The 12,284-nt window shown below is 41.9% G+C and overlaps 1 protein-coding gene across 4 annotated transcripts in view; it reads right to left on the reverse strand.

The window, feature by feature from the left end:
* ARFGAP3 (ADP ribosylation factor GTPase activating protein 3) overlaps positions 1-12,284 on the reverse strand; it is a 60,974-nt gene that overhangs the window by 27,974 nt on the left and 20,716 nt on the right. For all 4 annotated transcript variants that reach the window (XM_016938760.4, XM_016938762.3, XM_024352507.3 and 1 more), the window contains 4 exon segments: positions 10,848-10,979; positions 9,726-9,809; positions 7,031-7,118; positions 2,424-2,483 (listed from right to left, as the gene is read on the reverse strand). In XM_016938760.4, the coding sequence (XP_016794249.2) occupies positions 2,424-2,483; positions 7,031-7,118; positions 9,726-9,809; positions 10,848-10,979 (364 nt within the window).

The following is a 12,284-nucleotide window of genomic DNA, read 5'->3' on the forward strand; positions in this document are numbered from 1 at the left end:
CCATGCCTGGTTTTCTCTCTCTTTTTTTTTTTTTTTTGTAGAGATCAGGGGAGCTCACTATGTTGCCCAGTCTGGTCTCGAACTCCTGGCCTCAAGTGATCCTCCTGCCTTGGCTTTCTAAAGTGCTGGGATTACAGGTATGAACTATCATGCCCAGCCCAAAAACTTTAAAAATCATTATAATTTTCCATTTTTATTTTAGATTCAGGGAGTACATGTGCAGTTTTGTTACAAGGGTATATTGTGTGGTGCTGAGGTTTGGGCTTCTCTTGATCCCATCACCCAGACAGTGAGCACAGTATCCAACAGGAAGTGTTTCAGCTCTTGCTCCCCTCTCTCCCTCCCTCTTTTTGGAGTCCTCAGTGTCTACTCTTCCCATCTTTATGTTCGTATGAACCCAAGATTTAGCCCCCACTTATAAGTGAAAACATGTGATATTTGGTTTTGTTTCTGCATTAGTTTGTTTAGGATAATGGCCTCCAGCCATGTTGCTGCAAAGGACATGACTGTTCTTTTTTATGGCTGCATAAAACTTATTTGAAAATATAAAGTTCGCAGCCTGGACAACATAGGGAGACTCCATCTCCACAAACAAACAAACAAAAAACATTAGCCCAGTGTGATGGCGTGCGCCTGTGGTCCCAGCTACTTGGGAGGCTGAGGTGGGAGAATCCCTTGGGCCAGGCTGCAGTGAACTGTGATTGCACCCACTGCCCTCCAGCATGGGCAATAAAGCGAGACTCTAGCTCAAAACAGTAATAACAATAATAAAAATAAAGTTAGCTAGGCATTATGTATACAACTAAAGCAGCCAGTGACGTGCTTTTTCACCTTGGCTTATATATAGATTTTATCATATTAGCCAAAATAAATATAAAGCATCCTCGGCCAGGCATGGTGGCTCATGCCTGTAATCCCAGCACTTTGGGAGGCCAAGGCGGGCAGATCACCTGAGGTCAGGAGTTTGAGAACAGCCTGGACAATATGGTGAAACCCCGTCTCCACTAAAAATACAAAAAGTTTGCTGGGCATGGTGGCACACACCTGTAATCCCAGCTACTTGGGAGGCTGAGGCACAAGAATCGCTTGAACCCAGGAGGCACCGGGAGGCAGAGGTTGCAGTGAGCTGAGATCATGCCAGTGTACTCCAGCCTGGGTGACAGAGTGAGACTCTGTCTCCAAAAAAAAAAAAAAAAAAAAGAAACATAAAGCATTCTCTTATTTTAATAACAGTACTTTCTAAATTGCACAAAAATACTTTTAGAGAGTTTCTTAAAAATCATTTTCTGAGTACATTTTACTTATAGGTTATATATTGTCTTTAGAATTATGTCTAAGAAACCCAGCAAAATTAAAGTCTTAATTTTTTCATATAAAGATAAGAATGTGCTTTGATAGGAAAAGATAGCATAAAGCCACAACCAGCAAAAGATTACAATCTTTAGCCGTGAGTAGAGAATAACGTCATTACATTTCAAGTGTGAAAAAGATGCTTGTGGGAGTTTTCCTTTTCGTTACTTTCTTTCAGATTTGTATTGTAGTAGTCACATAACCTGCTCCCAAACTCTGACGAGTCTAATACATGATGAAAATGTCAGGAGCATTTCTAACAGTTTAGTTATTTTTCACCAAAGCAGCTGCTTTCCAACTAATGCAATGGAATATATAACAATTACAAATTATAATTCCTTGATAATGAAAAATTTAAGATTAAGTTCACCTATAATAAAATTAGAAAGAGAAGAAAATGAGTTCTTGAGTAAAATGGAATGGTGTAGATGTTCTGACCACTGCTTATTTCCGTAAGGTGAGCCAGCCCAACATAAACCCACGAATCAAAACCATCAGCAGCCATATTGGCTAAATGTGCACACTGCTGCTTTTTTTTTTTTTTTTGAGACAAGGTATCACTCTGTCACCCAGGGCAGAGTGCAGTGGTGTGATCATGGCTCACTGCAGCCTCAACCTCCCAGGCTCAGGTGATCCTCCTGCCTCAGTCTCCCAAGTAGCTGGGACTAGAGATGTGTGCCACCACACTCAGGTAATTTTTGTTGTTGTTGTTTTGTAGAGCTAAGGTTTCGCTATGTTTCCCAAGCTGGTCTCGAACTCCTGGGCTCAAGCGATCCGACCACCTTGGCTTCATAAAGCATTAGGATTACAGGTGTGAGCCACTGCCCCCAGCCACAATGCTGCATTTTATATTATCAAGCTGGTTAAAATGTAGCATCTTTCTTGGAAGCTTGAGAGATGAATAAAAAACATATATATATAGTATCTTTTGTTTAATAAAATCTTATTAACAGATTCGGTCATGATTATACTACTCCATCAGGTGAGATGCCTAGGCCAAATGCAAGAGGATTTATTTTTTTCTTAATGAGTCATACACTTTAAATCAGAATGTAGGATTTTAAGCATATTACCTAAAGTAGCCTTTGTTGGTACATTAAGACCTTCCACACTTGGTCCTTGCTCTTGTCCACCTGAAAATTCAAAACATTGATATTAGTGCAGAAAATATACTCAGCTAACTTGCTTTTGAATGTATAATAATTCAACTTGCTCAGTGCTACATATCTTATCCAATTTTGTCAATGATCACCTACCTTTTTAGCTGTATATTCTATTTTAACGTTATAAGAATTTTGACTTAAAAGTCCATTAAAGTAGAAGTTTATTTTTAATCCAATGGCTTTATCAAATAAAAATGTTAGTGGTCTCTTCAACTAATACGATTCAAAATTCTACCTTATGATCTGGTGATTTAATGTGACCTGTCAAAAGATACTTAGTACCTCTGTGGACTATACACACCCAATGTATGTTAATATGTGGAAATCCTTGTTTTGTTTTGTTTTTTTTCTTTTGGAGACGGAATTTCACCCTTCTTACCCAAGCTGGAGTGCAATGGCACGATCTCGGCTCACTGCAACCTTCACCTCCCGGGTTCAAGCCATTATCCTGCCTCAGCCACCCGAGTAGCTGGGATTACAGGCATGCGCCATCATGCCCAGCTAATTTTGTATTTTTAGTAGAGATGGGGTTTCTCCATGTTGGTCAGGCTGGTCTCAAACTCCTGACCTCAGGTGATCCACCCGCCTTGGCCTCCCGAAGTGCTGGGATTACAGGCATGAGCCACTGAACCCGGCCTAATATGTGGAAATTCTAATACCAATTACATCAGTGATAGAAATCTAAATTTTCAGTTGCCAAGAAATCTGCCTTGTTTATTCTATTTTACCTAAAAGCAACTCTATGACGCCATCATTAAAAGCCAGGCACAGTGGCTCACACCTGTAATCCCAGAACTTTCGGAGGCCAAGTTGGGCAGACTGCGTGAGCTCAGGAGTTCGAGACCTCCCACCTTGGCCTCCCAAAGTGTTGGTATTACAGGCGTGAGCTACCGCGCCCAACCATACTTTGTTATTTTAATTTTATTTTATTTATTACTTTAAAAATAGATAAAGTGTAGGCTGGGCTTGTGGTGGCTTATGCCTGTAATCCCAGCACTTTGGGAGGTCGAGGCGGGCAGATCACTTGAGGTCAGGAGTTTGAGACCAGCCTGACCAACATGGCGAAACCCCATATCTACTAAAAAATACAAAGATGAGGGCCAGGCGTGGTGGCTCACCCCTGTAATCCCAGCACTTCGGGAGGCCAAGGGGGACGCATCATGAGGTCAAGAGTTCAAGACCAGCCTGGCCAACATGGTGAAACCCTGTATCTACTAAAAAATACAAAGATGAGGGCCAGGCGCGGTAGCTCACACCTGTAATCCCGGCACTTTGGAGGCCAAGGGGGACGCATCATGAGGTCAAGTGTTCAAGACCAGCCTGGTCAACATGGTGAAACCCGTCTCTACTAAAAATACAAAAATTAGCCAGGCGTGGTGGCACATGCCTGTAATCCCAGCTACTTGGGAGGCTGAGACAGGAGAATCGCTTGAACCCGGGATGCAGAGGTTGTGGTGACCTGAGATCACACCATTGCATTCCAGCCTGGGCAACAAGAGTGAAACTCTGTCTCAAAAAAAAAAAAAAAAAATCTTGTTCTGTGTTAGTTACTGAGGTTTCTGTTAAAACAAACTGTGACATCTGGACTTCAGAGGTTACACATATCATCCTGTGGCTAACCCTCAATCTCAAAGCCCCCGGCGTTTTTTTTTTTTTTTTTTTCGAGACAGAGTACTGTTCTGTTGCCCAGGCTGGAGTGTAGTGGTGCGAACTCGGCTCACTGCAACCTCCGCCTCCCAGGTTCAAGGGATTCTCCTGCCTCAGCCTCCTGAGTAGCTGGGATTACAGGCATGCACCACCATGCCTGGCTAATTTTTGTATTTTTAGTAGAGATAGGGTCCTGCAATGTTGGCCAGGCTGGCCTTGAACCCCTGGCCTCTAGTGATCCACCCGCCTCAGCCATCCAAAGTGTTGGGATTATAGGCGTGAGCCACTGCGCCTGGCCTCAAAGCCCTTTTATGTTAATAAATTATAATAGTGAAAATAGTTAAATTATCATCTGTACTTTCACAAAAGATATATAACGCACTGTTCCTGTTTGTTAGGAGATTGTGGGAATTCTTTCTTCTCTTCTCTCTGATTGATAATGGTAAATCAATCAATGGCTCAGGTAGATTTCTCATCTTAAAAAACAATCTCTCTCTGGAAGAGCTCACAGCTCAGCAGAGGGGACACACAGTGGACATGCAAACTAAGAAATGCAGTAATTTCCAGAACTGGTGTTTGCTATGCTATGAGGAAGAAAAAATGTACAAATGCAGTTGTGACTGGGAGTGCTCGTTGGCTGGTCTTAAAGCTGAACCTCAACAAGGAGGCAACCCATGCCAATCAAGGCAGAGCCACACTCCAAGCAAAACAAAAAGCAAACACAGGCAGAAAAACACCCAAGGGCAAATGTGGCTGCAGTATAGTGTAAGGCTAAGAAATCAAAAAACTAAACTCCAGTTAGAGGTGTATAAATGTCTTCTTTGCAGGCATCTACGGTCATATGCCTAAAAAAAGAATGTGAAAAAAAAATCACAGGGTGCAAATCATCCACAAAACAACCACATCAGAGTTCTTTGCATAGTAAGGAAACAAGCCGTTTTTGTCTACATATGAATTGCAAATATAAGTTTATCATTTGTCTTCACTTTAAAGTACTTTTTCAAAACAGAAATGTTCTATTTTTATGTCATCAGATTTATTAACCTTTTCCTTTTATGAGATTTGAATATGCATAGAAGGGCTTCCTCAATTCAGGATAATAAAAAAGCTTTACCCATGTTTTCTTCTAGGATAATCATATTTTCATGTAAATCTTTGAACTACCTGAATTTAGCCTGGTATAAAGAGTAAAGAAGAAATTCTACTTTGTTTTATTATTTGTTTCTAAAATGCCAGACACTTGTCCAAATTCCATTCATCAAATAACCCATTGTTACCTAGGATATGCAATGTTCTTATCCTGATTCACTGATATGTCTACTCCTATACCAGCAAAATGAAAAATCAGCATTCTACGGTTTGATGGAAATCTCAGACATTCCCACCCTTATACCTATAACTCAATACAAAGGAAGCGACTCCTTTTCTTTCTTTTTCTTATTATTTTTTTTTAGAGTCAGGGTCTCTCTCTGTCACCCACGCTGGAGAGTGCAGTGGTGCAATCATAGCTCACTGCAGTCTCAAACTCATAGGCTTAAGAGATCTGCCTGCCTCAGTCTCCCTAGTAGCTGGGATCACAGGCGTGCACAACCATGCCTGGCTATGCGACTCCTTTTCATTACAACATGACTCCACTCTGGGACACAGCTGAGTGCCTCTCTCTCCTAGGACTACTTTCTTGATAAATACCATTTACTCTCCTACCCTCCAGCAAAATCCTTGCCAGAAATTTTCTCAATACCATCACCCAACCCGCGGTTGGTGACTGCTTCGTCTTTCCTTTTACGCTATGTTCCTTAGAGTAGTTCAAGGCTCAGTTTATATAAGCCAGCACTTCTTAAGGTATCATAACCCATGAACTCACTGCTTAGTTGTCCAAAGTTACATTTTTGTTGTTAATTTACACTAACATTCTGGCCTAACAAAGGATGCACAACTTTAAAACAGAAAGAGCTGACTACTCATGTCACAAGTGATTTTTAATATGTAAGCAACTGATATATTTACAATAAATGTAATCCTGTAAGAAAGTCACCAAATGTGAATCATTATGTATCAACTGTTTTTATAAGTTTTTAAATTGAAATTTTGTTTTTGATGATAAAAGTAACCCATACTCATTATAAAAGTTCAGACACTTCAACACTATATCAAGTGAGAACTAAAAATCCTCAGTAATTTCACTCTCTATTTAACAATTTGCTATGTGCTTTCCAGAACGTTTTTGGTATGTTTTTCTTTTTTTACAAAAATGATTATTATATTCCATGTTCAGTAATATTTTTCCCCCACTTTATAGTCTATTATGAATATTTCTTCCTGTTAAGACAGAAGGGTTGGCCGGGTGTGGTGGCTCACGCCTGTAATCCCAGCACTTTGGGAGGCCAAGGCGGGTGGATCACCTGAGGTCAGGAGTTCGAGACCAGCATGGCCAACATGGTGAAACCATGTTGCAAAAATTAGCCAGATGTGCGGTGCATGTCTGTAATCCCAGTTTCTAGGGAGGCTGAGGCAGGAGAATTGCTTGAACCCAGGAGGCGGAGGTTGCAGTGAGCCGAGATCGCGCCATCGCACTCCAGCCTCGGCGACAGAGCAAGACTTAGTCCCAAAAAAAAAAAAAAAAAGACAGAAGGGTCTACATTTTAATATTTTTAGGTTTCAGTTTTTTTTTTTTTTTGATAGAGATGGGGACTATGTTGCCCACGCTGGTCTCTGACTGCTGGGCTCAGGCGATCCTCCCGCCTCAGCCTCGCAAAGTGCTGGGATTACAGGCATGAGCCACTGTGCCTGGCCCATCTTAATTTTTAATAGTTTCATAGCATGCCACTGAACCATAGAATAGTATTACATGACAGTTCTAAGGACTCCACCTTCATTATTTTCCAAAGTGGTTTCCACAGGCCTTGATGTTAAAGAAGATGGTTCTGCTATTGCTGATGCCCACGCTGTGTCACTCACCTGAAACAAGGCGAGAAAAGTCATTAGCAGACAAAGCAAGAAAACAGCCATAAAAAACAAATCAAAGCACGGGAAAAACCTAACAATTTAAACAGCCACATTCTGAGTCCCTGTTAATGGAAAGGAAGGCATATCTATTTTTTTCTTGCTTTCTTTTTTTTTTAGAAACGGGGTCTTGCTCTGTTGCCCAGGCTAGAGTGCAGAAGCACAATCACAGCTCACTGCAGCCTTGACCTCCCAGGCTCAAGCAGTGCTTCCACCTCAGCCTCCTGAGTAGCTGAGATTGCAGGCATGTGCCACCACACCCAGCTAAAGTTTAAATTTTTTGTAGAGAAGGAGTCTCACTATGCTGCCCAGGCTCGTCTCAAACGCCTGGGCTCAAGTTATCCTCCCACCTCGGCCTCCCAAACTGCTGAGATTACAGGCATGAGCCAACATGCCTGGCCTGTTCTCCTCTTTCTTGATAACCATTTTTGGTAACTATTGACTGTGACAATGCTAATAAGTATGTGCAAATTATAATAGAAAAAAAAAAAAAAAAACGAAAAAACAAGCTTTAACAACCTGTGTACAACTTTACATAGTTTTAAATTGAAAATTAAGGAATAAGCTGGGCACAGTGGCTCACATCTGTAATCCCAGCATTTTGGGAGGCTGCGGCAGGCAGATCACCTGAGGTCAGGAGTTCAAGACCAGACTGGTCAATATGGTGAAACCCTGTCTCTACTAAAATTACAAAAAAAATTAGCCAGGCGTGGTGGTGTGGGCCTGTAATCCCAACTACTTGGGAGGCTGAGGCAGGAGAATCACCTGAACCTGGGAGGCAGAGGCTGCAGTGAGCCAAGATTGTGCCAGTGCACTCCAACGTGGGTGACAGAAGAGTAAGACTCCATCTCAAAAAAAAAAAAAAAAAAAGAAAGAAAAAAAGAAAATTAAAGAATAGATTGAGCAAGAGTTCAACAAATCGTGCTCCTTACCCAGTGGGACTGGGAGGAGCTAGAGTAGCTGGCAGAACATATGATGGTCCAAGACAGAGGTAGGCACACGTTACCTTAAAGGGCTAAATAGTAGGCCCGGTGTGGTGGCTCATGCCTATAATCCCAGCACTTTAGGAGGCTGAAGCAGGTGGATCACCTGAGGTCAGGAGTTCGAGACAAGCCTGACCAACATGGCGAAACCCCGTCTCCACTAAAAATACAAAATTAGCCAGGTGTGGTGGCGCATGCCTATAATCCCAGCTAGTTGGGAGGCTGAGGCAGGAGAATCGCTTGAACCCGGGAGGTGGATGTTGCAGTGAGCCGAGATTGCGCCATTGCGCTACAGCCTGGGCAACAAGAGGGAAAACTCCGTCTTTAAAAAAAAAAAAAAGAAAGGAAGAAAGAAAAGAAAGGGCCAAATAGTAAATATTGTGGCCTTTTAGGCTTTACTTTCCCTAGATCTAAGTGATCTGAGGAGAGGCCACAGAAGTACTATGGATTGCTGTCACTGTTGCTATCAGGTCACAAAGATGAAGATAGTGATATTTAGAGCACTTACTGAAGGCTTACTTTGTGCCAGGTACTAAGTACTTTTACCTGCATTAACTCATCCAATAGCTTTGAGATAATACTACATAAACAGCAAAACTGGGGCACTGAGAATGAAACCCCTATTAAAAATGTTTTCATTTTTAGTCAGTTTCAGAGCTCTGAACTGAACTGTGGCACACTACTAGTAATAAATTCTCAGTTCTCCCTGGCAGCTAGATAAGACATGCAACTAAATTCCAGCTCATAGGACATAAGTAGAAGGGATGGGAGCTCCCTCTAGACTTTTTCTGTAAAAGAATAGGGCATTTGTGGTGGGGTATGGTGGCTCACACCTATAATCCCAGAACTTTGGGTGGCCAAGGCGGGGGTATCACCTGAGGTCAGGAGTTCGAGACCAGCCTGGCCAATATGGTGAAACCTCGTCTCTACTACAAATACAAAAATTAGCCAGGTGTGGTGGCGTGCACCTGTAGTCCCAGCTACTCGGGAGGCTGAGGCAAGAGAATCGCTTGAACCCAGGAGGCGGAGATTGCAGTGAGCCAAGATCACACCATTGCACTCCACCCTAGGTGACAAGAGCGAAACTCCATCTCAAAAAAAAAATTAGCTGGGTGTGTTGGTGCGCACCTGTAGTCCCAGCTACTCGGGAGGCTGAGGCTGGAGAATCACTTGAACCCAGGGGGCAGAGGTTGTAATGAGCTGAGATCGTGCCACTGCACTCCAGCCTGGGAAACAGAGCCAGATTCAGTCCCCCCAAAAATAAATAAATAAAAGAATAGGGCATTAGCTCTCAAGGATGCTTGTCCTTTTCTCTTAATCTGGGAGAGTCTTAAACTGGAGCAGCTGCTTTAGACCCTGAGATGGAAGCCACATGTTGAGAACAGCAAAGTAAGTCCATCAGTCAACGGCAGATATCCTAACCTTGGAATTGTTGATAATGTCATTTCTCTCTTCAGTAGTTATGTTTCAGGACTTCTTGTTACAAGAGCTTAGCCTACATCCTAACATTTTAAATATGCACCTTTTGTTAACTGTCAGAGTAAGCACACTTTAAAATGATGTGAAGCATAATACATACCTCAGCAGAAACGTGAGAGGCAAAAAAATCTTCCTCCTTTGGTGGAGGGGACAAAGGTGGAACCACACAACTATCAAGCCACAGCTAGAACAAAAAAACAACACAGGGCTGAGCATTTCATTCGGCCTGTAAAGGATTTTATTTGATACCTTTCACTTCCCTTATAGAGACCTGTTTCCTAAGGATTGGTGCTTTCCATTCTTATAAAATCAGTAACATCCCTACAGAGGACCTCTGCGTGCACTTTAGTAATCTATCATCCAGTAAATTTTGCTTCCAAACCTTGAGGAAGTCAAGTACCTCAAACACATAAACCATTTCTGAAAAGGAAAGATCAAAGACTTCATATCTAAATGCAGGTTCCAAATGATAATCAATCCTCGTTATTCATGGATTCCATATTTATGAATCTACCTACTTGCTAAAATTTACTTTTAACCCAAAATCAGTCCTCGTGGTGTTTTCAGTCATTTGGAGAATAGTGCAGCAAAAAATGAGTTGCCCGAGAAGCACGTTCTCAGCTGAGGTAGAACAAGACACACTACTCTGCCTTCTTGTTTCAGTTCTCATAACAAATGTCCTTTCTGCAGTTTATTTTGTGCTATGTTCTTCATATTTCCATGCTTTTTATTGAGGATGTCATTTTTTAAGATGCCTCTCAAGTGCAGTACTGAAGGGCTATCTAATGTTCTGAAGCACATGAAGGCTGTGATGTGCCTCATGGAGAAAATTCAGGCATTAAATAAGCTTCATTCAGGGCTGAGTTATAGTCCTTGGCTGTGAGTTCAATATTCATGAGCCATCAATATATATTTTAAAAGGTGTCTTTAAATAGAAACACATGTTAAATAAGGTTATGTATTGATCAGTTGATGAAAATGAGACCAGAGCTTATAGGAACCTAATCCTGTATTTCTCCTAAGAGCAATGTTTTAGTATTCACTAATCCAGTACTCATGATGCATTTACAGAACATAACTACTTCAATAGTAAGAATCTACTGTACACTAATTCCTTGTAAGACAACTCAGGTAGAAAAGTTTTACTATTCAGGATAAAAATCACTTTTTCTATGAAGTGAACATGTATCTAAAGGAAACAATCCAGCCTCCAGTGACTTACATCAGTGCCATGCTTCCGTGTTGCTTGAGAGGCGAGCGATTTGATTTTCTCCCTATAGAGCTGAGCAGCACGACTGTTGTACTTGGCATTGGTGTCATTGGTGGAACACCCATGTTGATGAAAAAAGGAAGACTACAGAGAAAAGCATGCACATTAATATTTTCGTAAAACTATGTATGGCCAGGCACAGTGGCTCATGCCTGTAATCCCAGCACTCTGGGAGGCCGAGGCAGGCAGATCACGAGGTCGGGACATCAATACCATCCTGGCTAACACGGTGAAACCTTGCCTTTACTAAAAATACAAAAAATAGCCAGGCGTGGTGGCGGGCGCCTGTAATCCCAGCTACTTGGGAGGCTGAGGCAGGAGAATGGCGAACCCGGGAGGCGGAGCTTGCAGTGAGCTGAGATCGTGTCACTGCACTCCAGCCTGGGCAACAGAGCAAGACTCCATCTCAAAACAACAACAACAACAAAAACTAGCTATGAGACTTGCATTACAAAATGAAATAACTAGTCCTCATTTGTCCATTAAACCATCTCTGTCATTGTGAACTTTATTTGGGGAGAAGCTTTCTACTCAGGACTACTTTTAATTCATGAGCAATCCATTTCTTTCTTTTTTTTTTTTTTTGAGAGAGTCTTGCTCTATTACCCAGGCTGCAATGCAGTGGCTCCATCTCGGTTCACTGCAAACTCCACCTCCTGGGCTCAAGTGATCCCACCACCTCAGCCTCCCAAATAGCTGGGACTACAGGTGTGTGCCACCACGCCTGGCTAATTTTTGTATTTTTTGTAGAGGTGGGGTCTTGTTATGTTGCTAGTCTTGAACTCCTGAGCTCAAGGAATCCACTTGCCTTGGCCTCACAAAGTGCTGGATTACAGGCGTGAGCCACCGCTCCTGGCCCTTTTCTTTGTTTTTTGAGATGGTCTGACTCTGTCACCTAGGCTGGAGGGTAGTGTGGCATGATCATGGCTCACTGCAGCCTCCAACTCCTGGATTCAAGCAATCCTCTCACCGTGGCTTCCCAAAGTGCTGGCATTAGAAGTGTGAACCACTACACTTCGTCCACAATCAATCTCAAAATGGATTCCAGTAAATCAGAATTTTTGACAAATTAGTGAGGAGCTACATTAATGTTTACCTTGTTCAGCACTATTTTATCATTAACAGATACTACAATATAGGTAAGATGATAAAACAAGTATTTAAACAATTAAAAGAAACTGCTTTTACCCACTTCATGAGGATCCATGTATAGACATGAATTATAGAATTCATATCTTAATTAAAACAGGTCTTCTAAAAACCTATATGAGTGATCCTTTGATGAACCTAATTTAACTGATAATGATATTGGTCACCCACATGTTCCGGATCCTGTTGTGAGTGCTTCATGGGCATCATCTCATTCAACCCTCATAGCAACACTATCAG

Source organism: Pan troglodytes, chromosome 23 (genome assembly GCF_028858775.2).
Source record: "Pan troglodytes isolate AG18354 chromosome 23, NHGRI_mPanTro3-v2.0_pri, whole genome shotgun sequence".
Taxonomy (NCBI): Eukaryota; Metazoa; Chordata; class Mammalia; order Primates; family Hominidae; genus Pan; species Pan troglodytes.